Genomic DNA, 22,489 nt, shown 5'->3' with positions numbered 1-22,489 from the left:
TACATTTCTATACCCACATCACTATTCATTGCTATTCCTATCTTTTTCATTTTTGTTTGTTTCTCATAATTTCTCAAAAAACACGATAACTTGATATTTGTAAATATCATACTTTATAACGTAAATAAGAACTTGACCTATTAAGAAAAGCAGTAATGAAAAGAAAATCTGAAATTCATAAAAATTACAAGTTTCTGATGACAATTAGCTTAATTAAACCAGGTACAAGATTATATAATTGTATTTTCTATCCAATTATCCATATAATATCTTATCCAGAAAAAATAACTTGATCAATACCAAATGATTTTTTAACTAGTAAATAAAGTATTTTCTTTACACACACATTGTATATCATAGTTTTTTTTTGGTTTCGCAAAACATCCAAAAACAAATATGCTATAAAAGTGACAATTTTAGCAAAACGAAACCCTTAGCATGACTGATAATAGTTAAATATTTTTCAAATCCGAACCCATTTTTTTGATTGAATAATTTTTTTTCACCGTTGCCAGTAAATTACCAAATATAAAATATAATCATAATATGCTAGTATAGATGAGATTTCGGGATGCTTAACAATAATATAGGAATATTGGTAATATTCCACAATAAAAAGGTATAGTTTGTGATCAAAATTGAAACAATTTACAGTTATTTTTTCATAAACCATATAATTTTATTAACAAACAGAACTATATTCATTGGATAGATCAACAACTTTGTGTCCAACTTCGCAAATAACCTTTGCGACATCTTTTGATAAAGGAGATTTTCTGGATTCAGACATCGTAGCAGCAACAGATCGATTGTTTTTGGAGAGCTTCTTTTCCCTTTCTTCTGCTTTCGTTCTAACATGCTGTTCTACGTTATCAACAAATTTAATAATTAAATCTGGATTATTTATGAGATCTGATGGTTCTGGAGCTGAAAACTCTGGTAAATCACTGATATCTAATAGTGCATCCTCTAATCTTTTGACGATATCTTCTGCTTGTTTAATTTTCTTTTTGTTTTCATGATAAAAATCGCATTCATCCTTTATTTGTAATTTTTCTCGATTTAATTTTTCTTCTAAAGAAGATAACGAATTTGTTATTTTGTCAATATTCTTTATTTGTGATGTATGCGATTGTACTTTAGTCTGTATTACTTTAGATAAAAGTTTTTCGAATTTCGGTCTGAGGAAAACATATTTATTGATTAATGTGTTGTATTCTCCTTGTAATTGATCGATTTTAGATCCTAAATCGATGTTTTCTGTTACAATTTTTGCGTTTTTCGCTTCCTCTTGTGAAATATCGTTCTTTAGTTCGTCAATATGAAAATTATATTTTGAAATTTCTTTATTATTATCTAATTCTATGTTAGATGCGTATTGTAAGTATGATGCTTCAAGTTGTTTATATTGTTTATTTATTGTTTCTTCGTCATTTCCGGATTTGATTGAATTCCAGAAATTCTTTTCTTCTGTTAAATAAGATATTCTATCTTCTGATCTCCTTTCTAATTCTTCAATCTTCCTTTTCATTTGTTCAATTTGAAATCTTAGTTCATGAGGAGATCTCGTCATCAAAAAAATAAAAAACGAAAAATCATAATGTAATACATTTTCTAAAAATCAGCTAAAATTATGTTATAAAGATATTTCTATGAAAATATGACTTCCGTTAAAAAGGTAATTAAATTAATTTATTCATTTTTATTTATTTGTTATTTCTTACTATATTCCTTTAATTTATTAGTCTTACTTTAATGGAAGCTCCTCAAGGAATGATCTGAACTTCATTTGTTCACGTGGGAATGGTTCTGCAATTGTGAGAGCAACCAAATCAAATTCCTTTGAAATTGCATTAAGAAGCTTGGCAACAGATGATGGGTGAAGTCCATTTGGATCATTACCAAGAGCAACCCAAAGATCCTTTGGCTCCAATGCATCGAGATCGAGATGAACTAAGATCTTTGTCTTTCCTGATTGCTTGATCCAGTTGATAACTTCATCTGGGCTTTTGTTTGCAGAATCACAAGAAACATATGGAATGCCGAGCTCTTTTCTGAGTTTCTCTGCTGGATCTGTGAACTGTCTTAATCCAACCATAAGTGTGTTCTTGGGAGAAACTGTTCCTGGAAGTAATTTCAGGATTCCTTCATCTCCAAGACCCATTGCGTGGGCACAAATCATGGCATGGAAGCCATCATATTCATTGCCTGGAAGATTAATATCTGGATGTGCATCAACCCAAATGAGTGCTGTATCATCTTTATGCTGTCCAGCCATGTAAGCAAATGGTGCAAGACTGACAGAGCATTCCCCACCGATTGTTACAACCTTCTTTGGATGTTCTTTGTTGAGGATATCAAGTGCTAATTGAATATTCTTCTTTATTTCTTGATATGCAAAAATACCATTCTCTGTCTTGATGGCTTCTGGAGATTCATCCATAGAAATAGGAACAGTGGCTGTTTTTGTATTTGGATCAGGAACTAATAAATTAATCATTCTTGAGCCGAGGGTGTAGCCAAATCCTGGTTCTTTAAGATCAGGAGCAAGTGTTCTGAGTAATATAGAGTTTGCTCCTTGCCATTGTGGGAAGAGTAAGCGAAGTGTTTCAGACATGAAACAAAAATGAAGTCATTTCGAAACGCAATAAATACAAAATTTTGATAACAACTCTAATTCTTTTTGCCAAAATTGATCATTCAACTCTGAGGCTGATGTAAATCGTTTGGTCAGTTTTTATCAAATATTTTGATAATAATGGGTAGAGGTTCAGTTCAATATTTGAGAACTTTCAAATCTATCAAATTTGAATTGACGACAATTGGCTACTTCACTTGTCATCGATATATGATATTTAGGAAAATATATGATGAACAGATGCACTTTGATGAAGTACTGAGCAAGAGTAATGATGAATTTTTCCGTTCAAATTGATATTTCATTATATCATTTGCATTTGTAATTTTAAATTTTAATAAACGAAACATATCCATTTTGCATTTGTAATTTTCATTTTTATGTAATTCCTTAAATTTTTACTTAACTTTCATTGTTGTTATTTATATAAATAAATTGATGAAGGAATTCAACCACAAATTAATGGATAAATATCGCAAAAGAAGTACACCACAATTTACATGTTTGTGTAAATTAATATTATTAAATTATAGCTAATCATTATATCAATCAAAATTAGAATATTATAACATTAAAAAAAATATGTTCAAATGAGAGTAGATTTTAATTACACTATAATAGAAAGTAAATTAATCATGAAAAACAAGTTCAATTCATTGAATTTTTTGAAGTAATATTCAAGTATTTAATTTCATTAGTGGATGCAATGAAACATCATTTGAACAATGGCAAACATATATAGTCATATTAAGAAGTGATATATTTTCAAAAATAAAATTAAAATTAGAAAAAATTAAACATTTTATCTATAACAAATTAATATTTTATTCCTTCTTTTCTTTCTTTTCAGTTTTGACTGGTATCAAATATAAAATTATGAGAACAATTAATTCGAAAATTTGTGGAGCGAAATTAACTGTTTTTCTCACATAGAAGAATGCCTGTGCTGTAGAGCTCCACCATGTAGCTGTTGCTGATAACATGGTGAATACAACCCAGCATCTTTTCAAAAAAACAACTAAAAAATTGTCACTGTTTGGTAAAATTTTGTTCAATCTTTTGTCTGCTGAAATTGCGATGAGTAATTCAGGGAGAATCATGTAGTAAACTGGTCTAAATCCATGCCACAATGCACTGCAGACAAATACTGCTGAGAATGCTAATGTATAACTGTATTTTGCGTCTAATAATCTGAAGAATAAGTAATTCTTCCCGAAAATATGGGTAGAATGGTTCCATCTTTGCATCCATTGACCACATGTTTCGCTCTTGATGACATAAAGGAAGGATTCGTTAGTAAATGAAGGAGATTCTTTGGAATCTACTAAATCTGACTCTAAGAAGCCAAATTCGTAAAGAGAAGCTTCAACAAGCCACCAGGCTGAGAAATACTTAATGGCTTGGAAGGAAGTAATCAAAATCATTAAGGCCAATCTGACAATTAATGGTTTGTTCAAGTAATTTGGATCATAGTATGTGGAAAGCTTGCAGTATTTGAATCCGATGACTGTGGCTACAGCCCAGCCAAAAGAACCGAAATATTTGAATAAAGCAAGTTTTCTGCTTTCAGAATCGCTTTTAATATGAGCGCGTTCGTGATCTGTAACCATCAAATCGAAGTATTTGAATTCAAAGAATGGTCCTGTTGATCCTCCGAAAGGAGTCAAACAATATGAGAGCCATTCAAAGAGAGAAGGCTTTTCTGTAAGAGCGAATTTGATGAGGTGTGGTCTCTTGATGTCTTCTTTGTTCTTGAGACGTCTGCCATCATAGAGATTGAAAGGTGTTGAAACAATTTTCTCAAAGATAACAATACATGTGCCAGTAATTTCCATGGACCATCCTGCTGATACGTTGATAAGATGGTATATGTGTGTAATTGAATTCATGATCCATGCAAGAATAGTCACGTATTTTGGATCAAATTGGAGAACTGGATATGCAATTAATGCAGTGCATATAGCAAAGAGAATACGAATTCCAAATAAGAAATAGCACATAATGAAACCATAACGCGGCATTTCTTGATTTAATGTTCGGAAGAATCCAACGTGCAGATGGCATAAGGCCTAATAAGAATATGAAAAGGACTTGAGTAACACCAATCTTGGCATTAACCCAGATTCTGAGATCCAAAATTCCCATTCAAAAAAAAATGTCAAAAAGGAAAATTATGTATTTTCAATCAGAATATGTATAAAATTAGTCATAACAACCAGTATACAATTATCTCATATGAATATTCAATTTCATTCTATAATAAAACCACAATTGTTTTTTTACATTTTGTCTTCTGTCAATAAATACATTGTCATTTTACCACTCTATGAAAGTACGTTATTTTATATTGGTTACCGTCAGTATGGGCCATATTTTAATACTTCATATTTCGATGTGATATGATATAATGCAGATCATCATGATTGATTAATTAAAAATTTGCAATTATTTAGGTTCATTAGTATAAAATAATTCAATATCTAGTTTTTTTTAGTGAGCATGATCACAATCTCAATTATTATGAAGTATTACTGGAATCAAGTAAAATATTTCAGAGTTTTATTAAGCATGTATATAATATTTTGTCCAAGTCATTTCTCATTTCGATGTTTTTGATTCAACATCCAATTGTTCGAGATTGAGATGAGATAATTGGTGGCTATATTGTTATGTGATCGTAATTCAATATATAGTATTGGATGCTTGAATATCTCACTCTCAAAGGAACGATAGAGGAATCTAACGAAATTTTTGTTTATGTTTGAAAAGTGATCCTAATTGTTCGAAAATTTTATACCGAATTTCCGGTTTCCTATAATTTAAGCAAGACAAAGGATTTATATTTGGATGTTGAATTGCAATCAAAATTAATACCGCAATTTTGGTGAAGACTTCTCAAAATTATACGATATGTTTATTTATTTTTCAATTTCATCGTGGCGATCACTATTAATAACTTAAAATTAAGGGTTTCGTTTTGCGAAAAAAACGTACAATACGCAATTTCGCTAAAAAAACATTTAGCTAGCAATTTCGACCTTTGACTCCACTCAAGACGTCACTTTTTTAATTTTGCGGTATCATATTTTTGGAAAATCTTTATGAATATTATATAAAAAGTCTCTTTAATATCTATATTTCATATTTTTATCGATTTTTAAAGTTTTTGCGAAAAGTATTCAATTATTTTTGCTATTTGGTCGGGTAAATGTCAGATTTGCGACATTTTCTGATATGATATTCAGATTCTACGTTGATAATAATGCTTATAGAACCCTCTTGCTATTGTGTCAAAATTGCGAAACCGATAGCAAAAATATCTCGCAATATCAAAATTGAGATATTGAGTGAATTATGCATTATAGAGATTAAAAATCTGATTTGTGAAAACATCTCATCAGTTTCTAGCTAATTCAAAAATCTTTACTATCTTATTCGATTAAAATGAAAAGGGAATAGTTTCATTATGCTTTAAATGACAGCCTTATAATATAATCATAGTTTTCGCTCAATATGCAGCATTTTTTTTTCGAAATCTATGGTCAATATCCTAAATACTGATTGCTTTGCATTCATATCTCTTACATTTTCTATACCCACATCACTATTCATTGCTATTCCTATCTTTTTCATTTTTGTTTGTTTCTCATAATTTCTCAAAAAACACGATAACTTGATATTTGTAAATATCATACTTTATAACGTAAATAAGAACTTGACCTATTAAGAAAAGCAGTAATGAAAAGAAAATCTGAAATTCATAAAAATTACAAGTTTCTGATGACAATTAGCTTAATTAAACCAGGTACAAGATTATATAATTGTATTTTCTATCTAATTATCCATATAATATCTTATCCAGAAAAAATAACTTGATCAATATCAAATGATTTTTTAACTAGTAAATAAAGTATTTTCTTTACACACACATTGTATATCATAGTTTTTTTTTAGTTTCGCAAAACATCCAAAAACAAATATGCTATAAAAGTGACAATTTTAGCAAAACGAAACCCTTATTAAAATAAATAATAAGCTTTCGGATGTATCAAATAATAGCAAAAATAATATTCAATTGTTCGATTTTCTATCAAATAATTGAGAGCGCGATTCAATCAAATTAATTCTAATGAGATTTATTGAAATGAATCAAGAATTGTTACTATTAAATACTTAAAGTGAAATAATTTTTGACACATCTATTTCTGATGCTAACATTTCTATGGATATTCAAAAGAAAGAATTATCTGCATTAAATTTATCTACAGATATTCTATTAAAATAAGTAGGAAATACTAAATGATCGGATTTCTAATTAGTATTGAAATTTGAATAAAAAATTTTATGAATAAAAAATAACTTCATTTTTTAACATGCTCCATAGATCTCAGTACGAAACACTCTTAGGATCAAGTAACAATAACTTTAAGGTATCAGTATCATCTGTAAATCCAAAAGGCTGTGCCAGAGAAGGAACTTTTACCCTTTGTGTTGGTTCACACAAAAATTTTAAGAAGAATGTTCAGGAATTTAAGGCAGGTGAAAGACTCAACAAGGCCGAATATAACTTCAACTATACAAATCCCCATAATTCATCCATTGTAATTGCCCTCTATAATCGTAGATCATTTTGGGCAGAAGATCAAGAAATTGGAAGGACTGAAATTCCTCTAGATAACTTTGATGCCAATTCACCATGCACTCGTGAAGTTCAGCTTGGCAAAAATGGCCCAAGTGTTATTGTTCATGCTCAAAGGACAGAAAATTTCTAAAAAAATCGATTTTATTAAATAAAACTACTGTTTTGCCAATTAGAAATTTGAACATAGAATAATAAATCATTCAAACGTGTTTACTATAAAAATTGTTATTTTTCAAAATGAAATTTGAAATTGAATTTCACTTCGATGACGGTTCTAAAGATTCTGGATGTAACAAAAAATTTAATTATTGAAATCGAATATTTCAAGTGTTATAGTCTGTTCTTTAATTTCATGACTTGCTCGGGTCAGTTTTTGAATTTCGGAAAAAAACAATGGTCTTCAAAGACCTTGATAATATAAAAATTTTATATTTTCCATAACTTGAGTCAGATGTCCGAACCTTGTAAAAACGATAGCAAATGTAAAATATTCTACATTGAATTGATGGAAAATTTTCGAGTTACAATTGAATCATCTCAAACTTTGAAAAGTTAAATTTGATATTCGAATATAAAATCATATTGGAGAAATTTTGATGCAAAATTTTTATTTCAGATCCAAGAAAAACCTGCAATATCAACCACATATCAGACTATAGTCTCTCCTTTATATTGCATGAAATAAGAATATTAGATAAATTGTTTTTACGTTGAAAAACTTTATTGAATAGCTTTCAAAAGATAATTAAAGTTAATCAAGATATATGTCTATGAATCTTCAACTATCAAATTTTACCCAAAGTCATAAAAAGACATATCTGATCAAATTTTATTTAAAATAAATAATTACATATGTATCTGATAGTTGTCTCACTAATTATAAAAAATCAATTTTGAGAATAATTCAAATTTTTTACAAATAAGTCAAAAGTAATTCATCAGCCACTCAATTCGTACATTAAAATTATAATAAAATCATAACGATTCTCACAATTAAAAATTCAATAATTTACATTTTTCGCAAGTTTACTTTTTTCATGATAGTTATTCTCCTTTCTTTTCTTTTTAGTTTTAGATTCAAGCAGCCTGCTACTGAAAAGATTCAGGAGATAAATAATGGTGTGAATAATTCTGCTTTTTCCAATGAAAATGATTATGTTTACGAAATTTTAGAGCAAAACGAAGAGAAGCCATCAACTTCAAGTTCCACCTCATCCGACTCAACTTCAAGCTCAGATTCATCTTCAAGTACTGAATCATCCTCAAGTACTGAAACTTCTTCATCTACTGTATCTTCCCCAAGTACAGAGTCAACTTCATCCACTGAATCATCATCAAGTACAGAGTCAACTTCATCCACTGAATCATCCTCATCCACTGAAACTTCTTCAAGCTCTGATTCAACTTCATCTACTGAATCATCTTCATCCACTGAATCTTCCTCAAGCTCAGACTCAACATCATCCACCGAATCATCTTCATCAAGTACAGAGACATCTTCAAGTACAGAGACATCTTCATCTTCAAGTACTGAATCCTCATCATCTTCATCCACTGAAACATCTTCAAGTACAGAGACATCTTCAAGTACAGAGACATCTTCATCCTCCACTGAAACATCCTCATCAAGTACAGAGACGTCTTCATCCACTGAAACATCTTCATCAAGTACAGAGACATCTTCAAGTACAGAGACGTCTTCATCCTCCACTGAGACATCTTCAAGTACAGAGACGTCTTCATCCACTGAAACATCCTCATCCTCCACTGAAACATCCTCATCCTCCACTGAAACATCTTCATCCTCCACTGAGACATCTTCAAGTACAGAGACATCTTCAAGTACTGAGACATCTTCATCTTCAAGTACTGAATCCTTATCATCTTCATCCACTGAAACATCTTCAAGTACAGAGACATCTTCATCTACTGAAACATCCTCATCAAGTACAGAGACATCTTCAAGTACAGAGACATCTTCAAGTACAGAGACGTCTTCATCCTCCACTGAAACATCCTCATCAAGTACAGAGACGTCTTCATCCTCCACTGAGACATCTTCAAGTACAGAGACGTCTTCATCCACTGAAACATCCTCATCAAGTACAGAGACATCTTCAAGTACAGAGACGTCTTCATCCTCCACTGAGACATCTTCAAGTACAGAGACGTCTTCATCCACTGAAACATCCTCATCCTCCACTGAAACATCTTCATCCTCCACTGAGACATCTTCAAGTACTGAGACATCTTCAAGTACTGAGACATCTTCAAGTACTGAGACATCTTCATCCACTGAAACATCTTCATCCTCCACTGAAACATCTACATCCTCCACTGAAACATCTACATCCTCCACTGAGACATCTTCAAGTACTGAGACATCTTCATCAAGTACAGAGACATCTTCAAGTACAGAGACATCCTCATCCACTGAAACATCTTCATCCTCCACTGAAACATCTTCATCCACTGAAACATCTTCATCCACTGAAACATCTTCATCCACTGAGACATCATCTTCATCCACTGAAACATCTTCATCCACTGAGACATCATCTTCATCCACTGAAACATCTTCATCCACTGAAACATCTTCATCCACTGAGACATCATCTTCATCCACTGAAACATCTTCATCCACTGAGACATCATCTTCATCAAGTACTGAAACATCATCTTCATCCACTGAAACATCATCTTCATCCACTGAGACATCTTCATCCATTGAAATATCATCCTCCACTGAAACATCTTCATCCACTGAAACATCATCTTCATCCACTGAAACATCTTCATCCACTGAAACATCTTCATCCATTGAAACATCTTCATCCATTGAAATATCTTCATCCATTGAAACATCTTCATCCATTGAAACATCTTCATCCATTGAAACATCTTCATCCACTGAAATATCTTCATCAAGTACTGAAACATCATCTTCATCCACTGAAACATCTTCATCCACTGAGACATTATCTTCATCCACTGAAACATCTTCATCCATTGAAACATCTTCATCCACTGAAACATCTTCATCCTCCACTGAAACATCTTCATCCACTGAGACATCTTCATCCACTGAAACATCTTCATCCATTGAAACATCTTCATCCACTGAAACATCTTCATCCTCCACTGAAACATCTTCATCCACTGAAACATCTTCATCCACTGAGACATCATCTTCATCCACTGAAACATCTTCATCCACTGAGACATCATCTTCATCCACTGAAACATCTTCATCCACTGAAACATCTTCATCCACTGAGACATCATCTTCATCCACTGAAACATCTTCATCCACTGAGACATCATCTTCATCAAGTACTGAAACATCATCTTCATCCACTGAAACATCTTCATCCACTGAAACATCATCTTCATCCACTGAGACATCTTCATCCATTGAAATATCTTCATCCACTGAAACATCTTCATCCACTGAAACATCTTCATCCACTGAAACATCTTCATCAAGTACTGAAACATCATCTTCATCCACTGAAACATCTTCATCCACTGAGACATCATCTTCATCAAGTACTGAAACATCATCTTCATCCACTGAAACATCTTCATCCACTGAGACATCATCTTCATCAAGTACTGAAACATCATCTTCATCCACTGAAACATCTTCATCCACTGAGACATCATCTTCATCCACTGAAACATCTTCATCCACTGAAACATCATCTTCATCCACTGAAACATCTTCATCCACTGAAACATCATCTTCATCCACTGAGACATCATCTTCATCCACTGAGACATCATCTTCATCCATTGAAACATCTTCATCCACTGAGACATCATCTTCATCCACTGAGACATCATCTTCATCCACTGAGACATCATCTTCATCAAGTACTGAAACATCATTTTCATCCACTGAGACATCTTCATCCATTGAAACATCTTCATCAAGTACAGAGACATCTTCATCAAGTACAGAGACATCTTCATCAAGTACTGAAACATCTTCATCAAGTACAGAGACATCTTCAAGTACTGAAACATCTTCAAGTACTGAAACATCATCTTCATCAAGTACTGAATCAGAAGAAGTTATCATTCCTACACCTATTATCCCATCTACTCCTTCGCCATCCGAATACATTCAAACACCATTGCCAACTAACCAATCTGAACCAAATGATGATAATGCACAATCATCAAGTTCATTCAACATCAAAGATAATTGGTACATCTTTGTTATCATTGCTGTTGCCCTCATTATCATTATTATCGTTGTTGTTATTATTGTCCTCAAGCGCAAGAAATCTGCTGCTGAATATAAGTCAAAAGACGTCGATTTCGACAACTTCGATGCTCTTGACGCTCCACCACCACCACCAGCAGCCAAGTACAATGAGATATTCGATATATCGGAAGATGACATTGGCCAAATAAATCCTGATGATAATAACACAAATGTCGAAGAAACAAATGAAATTTGGCTGTAATTTTTATACTAATTTGTTAATTTTATTAAAACTGATATAATTATGTACTTAAAGTTTTCATAGTTTATCTTATAAAAACAAATAAAAGATAGTATTAATAATAAAACAACTATTTTAAGAAAAATTTATCTGAAATTGCTGAAATTCTATTTGAAAGTTGCTGTAATTTGGTTAATGATGTAGAATTTATATCATTTATGTGTTATTCAAAGAGTTTAATGATTTTAACTAGGTATTTGGCTAAGATTTTGCGTAATTTAATTTCATTATCTAATTTTTCTTGTAAATCAGGTTTATCGATAGTATTTTTATTATTAATGCTTAGACTATTAGTCTGTTTTACCTGATTAGCATATTCAGTTAGTTTTGATTGTAATTTTGCAGTTAATGCTAACGACTTATCGGATTCTGTATGTAAACTCTCTATCTGTTTCATTAAAGTATAATTTTGTTGTTCTTTTTCTTTGATAATTTCTCTTAAGTTTTCTATTTCCTTTTTATATGCATTAGATTGATTATCAGCTTCTACAATTGGCTTTTCGTCATACTGTATTGTCTTATTCTGTATGTTATTTGATAGCAATTCTTTAAATATTGATTGTTGTTTTTTTATTTCAGTCTGAAGTTGAATATTTTGCAGTTTAAGATTAAATATTTCTGATTCTAGATCGGATATTCGAGATATGTATTTCGTGAGGATAATATCCGTTGATAATATCATTTCTATAGAATGTAATATTGAAAAATGACTGAATTTTGATATTATTGTTGACCTTCACGAAAATATATTACCATGTCTTAAAATATAATATGCCTGGTTACAGAATTTAGAAGATTTGGATTTGGCATTTTTTTAAAATGAAAATTGCACGAGGTTTTCTAAGGAGAAGTGTTAAGTTCGAACTATTTAAGTCAAATTTTCATACAGTAAAAGAAAGAAATGAAATTCAAAGGATCAAATCTCATTACAATTTGTCAATTCATTAAATAACTTGGAGAAAAGCATCTAAATAGTGAGTTGCCTAGTTTTAATGTAATAAATGAACTTATATACAGTAAAATGGAGTTATTTTATCTTCTCCGTGGGTAATTCAAATTTGACATCAATTTGTGAAGACAACGGCAACAATATTAAATAAAATACTTAGAATAATTGTGATTTGTTGAATATTTATATATAGAATGTTAAAATGAAATAAAATTCCGTCAGAAAAAAATCATCGAAAAAAATCATCGAAAAAAAAACTTTTTTTTATAAATATATGATGGAACCCTGTCATTTTATTCCTGATTTAATAGATCAGATTAGGTTGATTAATGACACGATCTCCAATGTTGTCGTATACAAGAAAGAGATCATTTTATTACGGACTTGGCTCTTAAAATTAAGTTCATTATTCGAAACTTGCACATTGATTAAAAAGCAGCGAGCATTATTCGAAGAAACCGAGGCATTACGTAGTATCGAAACAAGTTTGGGCTTATTAGCCAACACAATCAAGATGTTAACTGATGGTGTATGGATTACTATTGCCTTTAAGTGGCGTGCAGTCCAACCAACAGATGATTTGTTAACTATTACTGTAACAATAAAACGCGCCTGTACAGAACTTGACATTAATATTGAAACTTTCGAACCTACAGCAGCAGATTACACAGAAGACTATCACGAAATTTATCATGTCCTTGCTCCAGCTCAAAATTCAACACCTGGAATTAAAGATCGTCTTAAATCAATCGTAAAATTCTTAGAAGATCATAATTTGCCAAAAGCAACTGTTGTACAAGATAGTATGATTGCAGAAATATTTAGTCACATCAAAGAATACGAAGTTGACAGACAAGAATTCCAACTTAAACAACAAATCGGTACAGGTGCTACTGGCAACGTTTTTAAGGCCATCCATTTGCCAACAAATAAAACTGTTGCTATTAAACAGCTAAATAACCTTGATTTGACTGATCCAGAAATTGAATCGCTTAGAAGAGAAATTGCCATTCTTTCTTCACTTAGGCATCCATATCTTATTGAATTTGTTGGCGCGACATCGACTCCACCATACTGGATTATCACAGATTTCATGGACAACGGTTCCCTCTACAGCTGCCTCCGAAACAACCGCTTGAATGCAACGGAACTTACAAAGATAGCTTATGAGTCCGCTGACGGTGTCGCGTATCTCCACTCCAAGAACATTATTCACCGAGATCTCAAAACTTTGAACGTTTTGGTCTCCCAGGATAATGAAGCCAGAGTCTGCGATTTTGGTATTTCCAGAAGCGCTGACTCCCAAATCATGACTGGTTTAGTCGGAACTTACAATTACATGGCTCCTGAAGTTATTACAAGGGCAAGGTACACGCTGAAGGCAGATTCGTTCTCTTTCGGCATGATGCTGTGGGAAATGCTCACTGGACAAGTTCCTTTCTCTTATGTTTCAAATTCTTATCAAATTGGAGACTTAATCGTCAAAGGACAGCGTCCAGAGTTCCCTCGTAATACTCCTGCCCAGCTCAAAGACCTCATCCAGAGCTGCTGGGCTCAGAATCCCGATTCAAGGCCAACATTTGAACAAATTAAGTCAAATTTCATCCGTTCGCGAATCGCATTCCCAGGAGCCGACATGAATAAGCTTGCTGCATTCTATGAACAAGCTCAAAACACTAATTACGTTGACCAAACAATTAAATCAACCCGCCATGCTTCATTAAACAACGTGAACGTCGATACACGCCCTAAGACACCTGATGACGTAATTATTTCCCTCATCGAAACCCCAGAAAACCCAACAATTACAGATCTGATCAGAACTGAAGTACTTTCCAACAAGCCAGAGATTGTTTCTAGTCTCCAACAGAAGCACTTCATCGAAAAGGTCACTCCGAACCTCATGAAGTTCAAGGATATCCCTATAATTACGGCCGCATTGATTGTTGTCATGGACAACGAGATTTCAGTGGCCGAATTCATCAACTCCGGTGGTGTTGAGACAATTATTGCAATGCTCGACGATAAGAACCTGAAAATCGCTGAATCCGGCAGCAGAATTATTGCTCATATCTCTCCCTTCATTTCCTTGACGACCGCTGTTGAACTATTCAATGTTACATTGGATAGGAAGCTCTATGAGACCTCCTGCATCATTCTCGATGCAAAACCAGAAGCGGATTTCAAAGATTCTCTCGAAAACCACAAGTACGATCTTCTTTCTGGTCTACAGATGAAATTCCGAGGCAAACTCTTCAATGCTTACGTGTCTATTTGCGGATTCAGTCCAGAACTCGCTAAGCACATCAATGTTGACTTAGTTGTTTCGAATTCTTCCGTCGATTTCGCGGAAAACATCTGTAGAATTGACGAATTCAATCAGTCGATTCGCCAGGGAGATGTCATCTACTTACTCAAGGCTTTCTCAGAGAAAAAGAACTCCCCTGACATGAGAGCAGCTGCGGCGGTTGTAATAACCGTTTTGCCGATAAAAGTCATTGAAATTTTATCGGCAAGGAAGTCATTTATTGATGACATTTTCCAGCTTCAGAACATAGAGACTGCCGGCAGATTGATGTTCAGGTTATGCCAGTTCTCTGAAGCTGCGAAATACATCTTACAAAATGAAGATTATCTCAAGAAAAATATCAATGTTCCTTCAATTTTGTCACTTTTTATCAGAATTGGCGCATATTTTCCATCGAAAGTTATCAGCGACAAATACGTAATAGATCGTGTTCTATCACTTCTCAAGCACAAGATCCCACAACTTCCCGAAGTTTGCATGAGAATTCTCGGTGTTTTGTCGTCTGCTCCCAAATTTTTGCTACTTTGCGAAGAAGTTTCTGACATGTTGTTTACACTTCTTCAAATTGGTGCATTGAGTCAATTGGAGACAACATTAGCTGTTGGCTGTTTGTACAACATCTCAGAGATGTCTCCATTCAAAAAACTCGCACCACAAATCTTGTCTCTCGCGGAAACAAACTCTGATTACGCAGGATTAGTTTTCAGAATCGTTTCGAGATGTCCTCTTCCTAGAGCGAATATTGGCATTTCTGGAAGAATTCTCGACTTGGTTGTTCACTTCATTGCGAGTGATGACAAGTACGGAGCAATTGCTGCTTGCGAGATACTCATGAAGATGGCTCAGAACCCTGATTACACAAGGGCTGTTGAGATGTCTTCTGTTTCATCGAAATTGAACATGGCGATGTCAAAGGATTGTTCAATCGACTTGTTCGTGAGGTTGGCTGAAGTCTCTGAGAAGTACAAGTTCAATGTAACTGCCAGAGCACTCAACAACTGCGATGGAATGTTGACAAGAGTAAATGTTGACTATTTACTCACAAGACAGTTGATGGAAATGAGAAGCGGTTTAAGAAAGAGATTAATTGCAGAATAAATTAATTTTATTATTACTTTTTTTAATTATCGATAATTAAGTATAACAATCAACCTATTTAACCTATACCTAGCTAGCAATTGAACCAATCTCATATATATAGATAGATTGTTTGTTTATTTTAGTTATAACTAACTACTTATTCAACATATATCTTTTTTATTACAATTTGATTTTTGAAATTTTACTAGCTGAGAATTATGCGAATCTTATTATTCATAACAAATCGATGATAGATTAATTGAAAATTTCAGATTTTGTCTGACATAATAATAAAGCTTTGTTTTCACCATAGTTAAATGATAGAGTGGTTTGCTATTTTAGATTTTACTAGATAACAATTGAACAAGTCTTTTCTTTAATAACGATTGCAATTAAACGAATCAATGATTTAGATTTATCATGCTAATAGCTGATTAAATCTTATTTCTTTAATAATCATACCAACTTTATTGTTTCATTGTTTTAGATTTTACTTGTTGACAATCGAACAAAATCTATTTTTTATATTCAGCAACAGATAGTTGTTTCATTATTTGATGTTTTACTGACTAATATCTTATCGAATCGTATTTTTTATCCTCTTTTCGGATCTTTTAGAGATTTATCTTTAAAAATCATAAACTGTGGCTCATCTTGATATGGGCAGTACAAATAATATAAATTTTATGATGTCAAATCTTCCTAAGTTATGGGTGTCAAAAAAATTGAAAAAATCGTCAAAAAATTCAATGAATTATTCAAAATTGAAGTGTAAAATAATTCATTGAATAGATATCTTTACACCTGTTTTCAATAATTAGATAATTTTGTCCGATCATTTACCAAGATGCTTTTTATGATACTTACATATGAAACAGACCTTGACACGGATCAGCCGATAACTGTAAAAATAGATTTATTGAATTTGATGAGATTAGAATAATCCAAGGATGTTGTTGGTTTATTTTTAGACAAGTCTATTCAAATTTTTGATAAGAATCCATTTCGGAGATAGTATTCAATTGTTTTTGGTGGTTACTCGAGGCGGTTTCTGATTTGATATGAAAATTCATGATAAAAAATGGATAACAATCATCAAATATAACAAACAATAGCCACAGAAAATCGTGAACCTTCATAAACCTTATTTACAAAAATTTTGTTTTTCAATGGTTTGGAATGTTTTTCAAGGCAAATTTTGGGTTAATATGCCTGTAAAGTGCGATGTCAAAAAAGATTTCAAAGAAACCAAATCTAAAAATTGATTTTTAAGGGATTGGAAATTCCATTAATTAAATAAATTTATTAATTTTTAAATATGGATGGAAGAAGTACTGTTGGAGCATAAAAGTTAATACAATTAGTTCATTGAATATCCAATATTTAATTATATTTGAAAATAAATAATTAGTATTTTTCTTTAAACTTGATTAATGTATTGGAATTATATCAGATAAATAGCATTATTTTATTCAATAAGTTTGAAAAAAGGATCATATTTCCATTCAAGAATCATTGTTACAGCGCTGTGTCAATTGCTAAGCAATATAGATTAAATAATTAACAAGTAAAATGAGTAATGTATTAAAGTGTAAAAATAATAAGTATTGGATGTAAAAATAAGCAAATTATTGTAAAATAGTCATTATTTAAATATTCATCAATAGAAAACTTTAAATAATACTATATAAGGAGCAATTTGGCACACTTAATTCCGATGATTAAAAGTCTGTCTCAGAAAATTCAAAATATCGAAATGTGTTAGGAATGAAATTGTTTTCATATATCTAAATTAATGAGAATATGAGTTTTGCTAAATTTTGGATTTTGATATATTAATTATTTATTGACGTTCCATTCCGAATTTTTTTCAAAATGCTTTGAATTTTTGTGTTAGAGCGGAAAGATTTGTGGATACAATCTAATTATTCGGTCGCTTTTAATTTTTGATATATTAATTTAATGTATGTTATCCTATAAACCATTTCGCTTTATTATTTTTCCACTCAAATTTAAATTACTATCGGTTAATTCAATACTTTTATTCATTGATTTTTTTACATTGAAAATATTGACAATGATTGTAATATAAAGGTGGACAGTTTTTAAATTGAAAATTAAAATCTCGGATTTTTCAAAAGGTACTTATCGCCGATTGGAATAAATATAAATATTGATGAACAATTAAAAACGCTGTATATTATTCGATTGTTTAGTGTCCCAAACAAATTTTTGCTACCGAATGTATCCATAGGTAGGACATCTATATTAAAAATTCAATAAAATGTTTTAATTAAGTTCATGTTCAAATTCCTTTTGAAAAAATTTCAGAATCACATTGAATTTTTTTAGAAAAAAGCGCGTAAATTATTAGGCTAATAATATTAGTATACCATTGATATATAGTAAAATATGATTTAAATATTGATAACCCTTTTATCGTAGGCCGCAGTATTGAATTAACACAAATTCTTGCGGAAGAGCTTCTCAATTTTTTACATTTTTTTAAGTTACCCAACCGATATCTGCGTATTAGATATAGATGGCATAAATATTTAAATAAAAGTGATAATTGAATTTTAATAGTATATAGTTAGTTTTTTAATACTAATGATATGTAAAGCAATATTTGGCAACCAATCATAAAGATTTTTCAGCCACTTTCAATTTTTCAATGAGGGTTGCGGTTTTGCCACTAAAAAGAATCATTATTTTTAATTATTAAAATGGAAACCAAACCATCCACTAGAGCTCAATATCACAAGAGGAACAATTTCAGTCCTGAGGAAGATGAATTACTTAGACAATCAGTACAGAAGTACGGAGAGTCGAGAGAGGTTATCGATTTTGTAATTTAATCGTCGTCGTTATCGATTTTGTAATTTAATCGTTATCGTCTTTTTCTAAACGTGCATTTTTACATTAAAAGCAATGCAACTCCAAAATTAATTGGTATTTAGACTTTAATTAGGTGCAGACAAACGAAATGCAGTCCAAATATTTTGGTGATATATGAATTACATAAATTTAGGGAAATTGAAATTATATCTTTTTAAATTTTTAGGAAAACAGATTTATAGAATTGTTTAAGTCATCAAAATAATGCAGACTTAGGTCAAATTTTCCAAATTTAATCATTTGCAAGACTTTCAAGCGACTTCAAAATGTCGAAATATAAGTCCAAAAATAAAATTACGATTACAGTCTATCCTCAATTATTATCACGCTAATTATTGAGTGACCCATGCGTTCGTATGTATGTAATACCTTTTAAAAAGGAGATGAGAGAGATAAACTACATTTACAATTTAAATCTGATGTATTTACTTGTTACATTTACAAATGTAAATGTTTCTCGTAATGTTTACATTTTGTAAGTATAACGAATAAAAATGACGCACTTTTTTTACAAAGTCAAATTATGCGATACAACTTTACTTGTTACATTTACAAATGTAAATGTTTCTCGTAATGTTTACATTTTGTAAGTATAACGAATAAAAATGACGCACTTTTTTTACAAAGTCAAATTATTGTTCGATTTTTGCAGCTTGTAAACGATTAATTGTATAAAGCAATTGATATTAGCACGACATAACTGAATAATTCTAATATTGAAATCAAAAGCCCTTAAAATATCATGATATTTTAATTTCATAACAAATCTAGGAGACTATTTGATGAAAACATATCCGATGTGGTTTTGTTGTATTATATAACTTGTTATTGACTTCTTAGCTTTCCAAATTTTTTTCGATAATGAGAAAACGAATGAAAAATCAACATTTGGTCCATTTAAAATTTGATTTGTTTACATTTTTTTTACTTTTTGAATTTCAATTTATATTTTCCTCAAGAAATACTTTAGATTTTAAGAAACTAAATCATATAATCTACTAAGAAAATATATTAAATCCTATAATACTCAAAGTTTTGTGATAAATCCGATCTTTTTTATTTTACTTTTATTATGTTTTTGCAAACTTAAGGTCCTCACTAGGTAAAACATAATACTCTTTGAAGTTAAGTATTTTCACAAAGAGAGGACCAACAATATCAAAAGATTGAATAAAGATTTGTATTATTTTATTTATTTTTAAGAACATGTTTAAGAACCCTCATTATCTCCACGAATATTGCATATTTTTCTATTCTAAGACCACCAAAATTACGTTTTAATATAGAAAATAACATATTTATGTGATGCTAAAGTCGAAGTCCTTAAAAAATTAGTGTTAAACATCCATTTATTACAAAATTGAAGAAATATGTGTAAAATATAACACATAATTTAGTTATTTGACTCAATTATTAGTTATGCAATATCAGTTGTGTTTATATCTGCGTTATATCACGAGATGCATTGAATTGTCATAATTAGATCACCGTAAATCTTATCAATTTTTGATACACTTCCGGTGAAAAATTTAGCCTTGACAATAGGATGAAATATATTGTAAAAAAATAAATTTTAGATTTTGAAGTTTATCATTTCGAATAATGAAATATAAACAATACAAATTTTCTGTCGTTTCGAGATTCATAAATGATCGGAATCTTCCAGCTCCGACTGAAATAGAACTTTCGGAAGCTAATTTTCAAGACGAATCTTCTTTATTAAGATTTATTTTGGATATCCCTAAGGATTTAAGCTTTTCCATTGACTCATATTCAATGAATCTTTTGATACATTTCATTATCGAGCAATCTACACAAAATGAAACAATATTAAAATTCACAATTCAAAATATCACTTCTTCGAATATCTTTCAAATAGATTTGATACTACTGGAAAATTTATTCGAATATTTATCGCATTATATTAACCAGATTTTTTTCATTTTTTCATTAAAATTAATTCATTTTAAAGCTTTAGATAACATACAATACCTTTATTTATCAACATTTTCCGATCAATATGATGAGATATTACGTTTCATAAGCAGCAGTGACAATTCTCTCTATATCATCGATACATTTATTGCTTTGATTAAAAACAATATTCTTGACGTTGAATTCTTCCAAAACGCAGTTTTACTCAAGAAAGAAATTTTTTCTAGTATTATTGAGTACGAAAATCAATATTCAACTTATGCAATTGCAAATTTCTTTACAAAATTATTAAAATATTACCCAGGATATGCAACTGCTCTTCCATGTTCGGATATACTAATATCAAATTATTTCAACTTTTTTAATGACGTGAATTCAATTATAAATAACGAAGATTTTGTTTATCTTCTCAAATTTATAGTTTTATTTTATAAAGCAGTCGATATAACATCTGAGATGGCTTTAGAATTCATAAAAACACTTGAAATTCTGCGAAGTCTTTCTCCTCACTATTCATTTACAGAGTATGTAGTTCAGGGGTATTATTGTGTACTTCCTCTTATACCCATGCAAATTTAATCTACCGATTTTTTAAATTCACATGAATTTTTAATTAATTATGCAATTGAGAATTCAAATCTTCACAAATATTTGAAATTATATTCCAGATGTTTCCGCAGATTTGATAGCGATGAAATATTCAAAAATGTTTTTCATATCTTAAACCTTGTAGAAGTTACAACAGAATATTTATCAGAAAATCAGGATCTTTCTGAGAAACAGATCTTTATTTGCAACGATATCCTAACGAGGGTTAATTTAATTTAATTTTTATTTTTTATTTCAAGTTTGAGTAAACTTTCAAGATAATCTATATAAGCCTTTTGATGTTCTTCATCTAGATTCTTGTTTAATATGTGATGAATTTGATTTTTTTTTGAAAATTCAAGATAAAATTCTTTTTTATCTTGATCAACAACATGAACAATTCGAGTACAGCGTAACATTTCATCAATATTTTCTGTTTTCTTCGTTTCTAGATATTTTTCAAATATTTCTTGCGGAATCTCATTTTGATATACCCATTTATTTTTTTCCGGATGCTGATCTTTGTACTTAACGAAATATTGCTTGACTATTCGCTCAGAAACAACATATTCGATCTCTTTTCTCTTTCTCATTGAATATTTGTGACACTTTTGAATTCAATCAAATCAAAAATATTTGAAATTGCTAGAATTTTTTTCTTTCTCATGAATATTTGAAATGACTCAAAAGGAAAACTCGTTCGATTCAATTCAATTTTGAATCAGAATTTTTTAAGGACCAATAAATCAAATTATGTTAAGAAAATCTTTTTTTAACTCAGAGTATCAAAAGTACGTTAAACCTTCAATTTTATCTCATGTCGGAAAGCGAACCGACAATAGTGGAAGAGAATCAAACTATATCAGTATCCATCCAAGCTATTGTTGATGAAGAAAAAGGAGATGGAGCTGATATGCTGGATTTAATTCAAAATGAA

The 22,489-nt window shown here is 30.9% G+C and overlaps 7 protein-coding genes across 7 annotated transcripts, besides 3 other annotated features; 2 read left to right on the top strand and 5 right to left on the bottom strand.

The window, feature by feature from the left end:
* Positions 1 to 682: 682 nt before the first annotated feature.
* TVAGG3_0203450 (uncharacterized protein) lies at positions 683 to 1,573 on the bottom strand (the record flags this gene model as incomplete). Its single annotated transcript, XM_001310206.1, has 1 exon — positions 683 to 1,573. One exon carries the CDS (start codon positions 1,571 to 1,573, stop codon positions 683 to 685), a length of 891 nt encoding a protein of 296 aa, XP_001310207.1.
* A 150-nt stretch (positions 1,574 to 1,723) lies between these two features.
* TVAGG3_0203440 (arginase family) lies at positions 1,724 to 2,617 on the bottom strand (the record flags this gene model as incomplete). The annotated part of the gene is made up of 1 exon (XM_001310207.1): positions 1,748 to 2,617. The coding sequence occupies one exon, from the start codon at positions 2,615 to 2,617 to the stop codon at positions 1,748 to 1,750; it is 870 nt and encodes a 289-aa protein (XP_001310208.1).
* An 838-nt stretch (positions 2,618 to 3,455) lies between these two features.
* TVAGG3_0203430 (1-acylglycerophosphocholine O-acyltransferase protein) lies at positions 3,456 to 4,903 on the bottom strand (the record flags this gene model as incomplete). Its single annotated transcript, XM_001310208.1, has 1 exon — positions 3,463 to 4,659. One exon carries the CDS (start codon positions 4,657 to 4,659, stop codon positions 3,463 to 3,465), a length of 1,197 nt encoding a protein of 398 aa, XP_001310209.1.
* Positions 4,904 to 7,011: 2,108 nt separating this feature from the next.
* Positions 7,012 to 7,410, top strand: TVAGG3_0203420 (C2 domain (calcium/lipid-binding domain, CaLB) family; the record flags this gene model as incomplete). Its single annotated transcript, XM_001310209.1, has 1 exon — positions 7,012 to 7,410. One exon carries the CDS (start codon positions 7,012 to 7,014, stop codon positions 7,408 to 7,410), a length of 399 nt encoding a protein of 132 aa, XP_001310210.1.
* A 1,029-nt stretch (positions 7,411 to 8,439) lies between these two features.
* Positions 8,440 to 11,409, bottom strand: TVAGG3_0203410 (uncharacterized protein; the record flags this gene model as incomplete). Its single annotated transcript, XM_001310210.1, has 1 exon — positions 8,440 to 11,409. The coding sequence occupies one exon, from the start codon at positions 11,407 to 11,409 to the stop codon at positions 8,440 to 8,442; it is 2,970 nt and encodes a 989-aa protein (XP_001310211.1).
* TVAGG3_0203400 (uncharacterized protein) lies at positions 11,410 to 11,691 on the bottom strand (the record flags this gene model as incomplete). The annotated part of the gene is made up of 1 exon (XM_001310211.1): positions 11,410 to 11,691. One exon carries the CDS (start codon positions 11,689 to 11,691, stop codon positions 11,410 to 11,412), a length of 282 nt encoding a protein of 93 aa, XP_001310212.1.
* A 1,309-nt stretch (positions 11,692 to 13,000) lies between these two features.
* Positions 13,001 to 16,312, top strand: TVAGG3_0203390 (protein kinase protein; the record flags this gene model as incomplete). Its single annotated transcript, XM_001310212.2, has 1 exon — positions 13,018 to 16,149. One exon carries the CDS (start codon positions 13,018 to 13,020, stop codon positions 16,147 to 16,149), a length of 3,132 nt encoding a protein of 1,043 aa, XP_001310213.1.
* Positions 16,313 to 18,968: 2,656 nt separating this feature from the next.
* Positions 18,969 to 19,175: a mobile genetic element.
* Positions 19,176 to 22,179: 3,004 nt separating this feature from the next.
* Positions 22,180 to 22,210: a terminal%2Cinverted (terminal inverted repeat of rnd_1_family_319/TvMULE1 transposon ID:TVAGG3_0203360).
* Positions 22,180 to 22,489: part of a mobile genetic element that runs on past the window's edge.

Source organism: Trichomonas vaginalis, chromosome IV, assembly GCF_026262505.1.
Source record: "Trichomonas vaginalis G3 chromosome IV, whole genome shotgun sequence".
NCBI classification, from domain to species: Eukaryota; Parabasalia; order Trichomonadida; family Trichomonadidae; genus Trichomonas; species Trichomonas vaginalis.
Note: the sequence above shows the minus strand (reverse complement) of the source record. Positions and strands in the feature narration are given on the sequence as shown.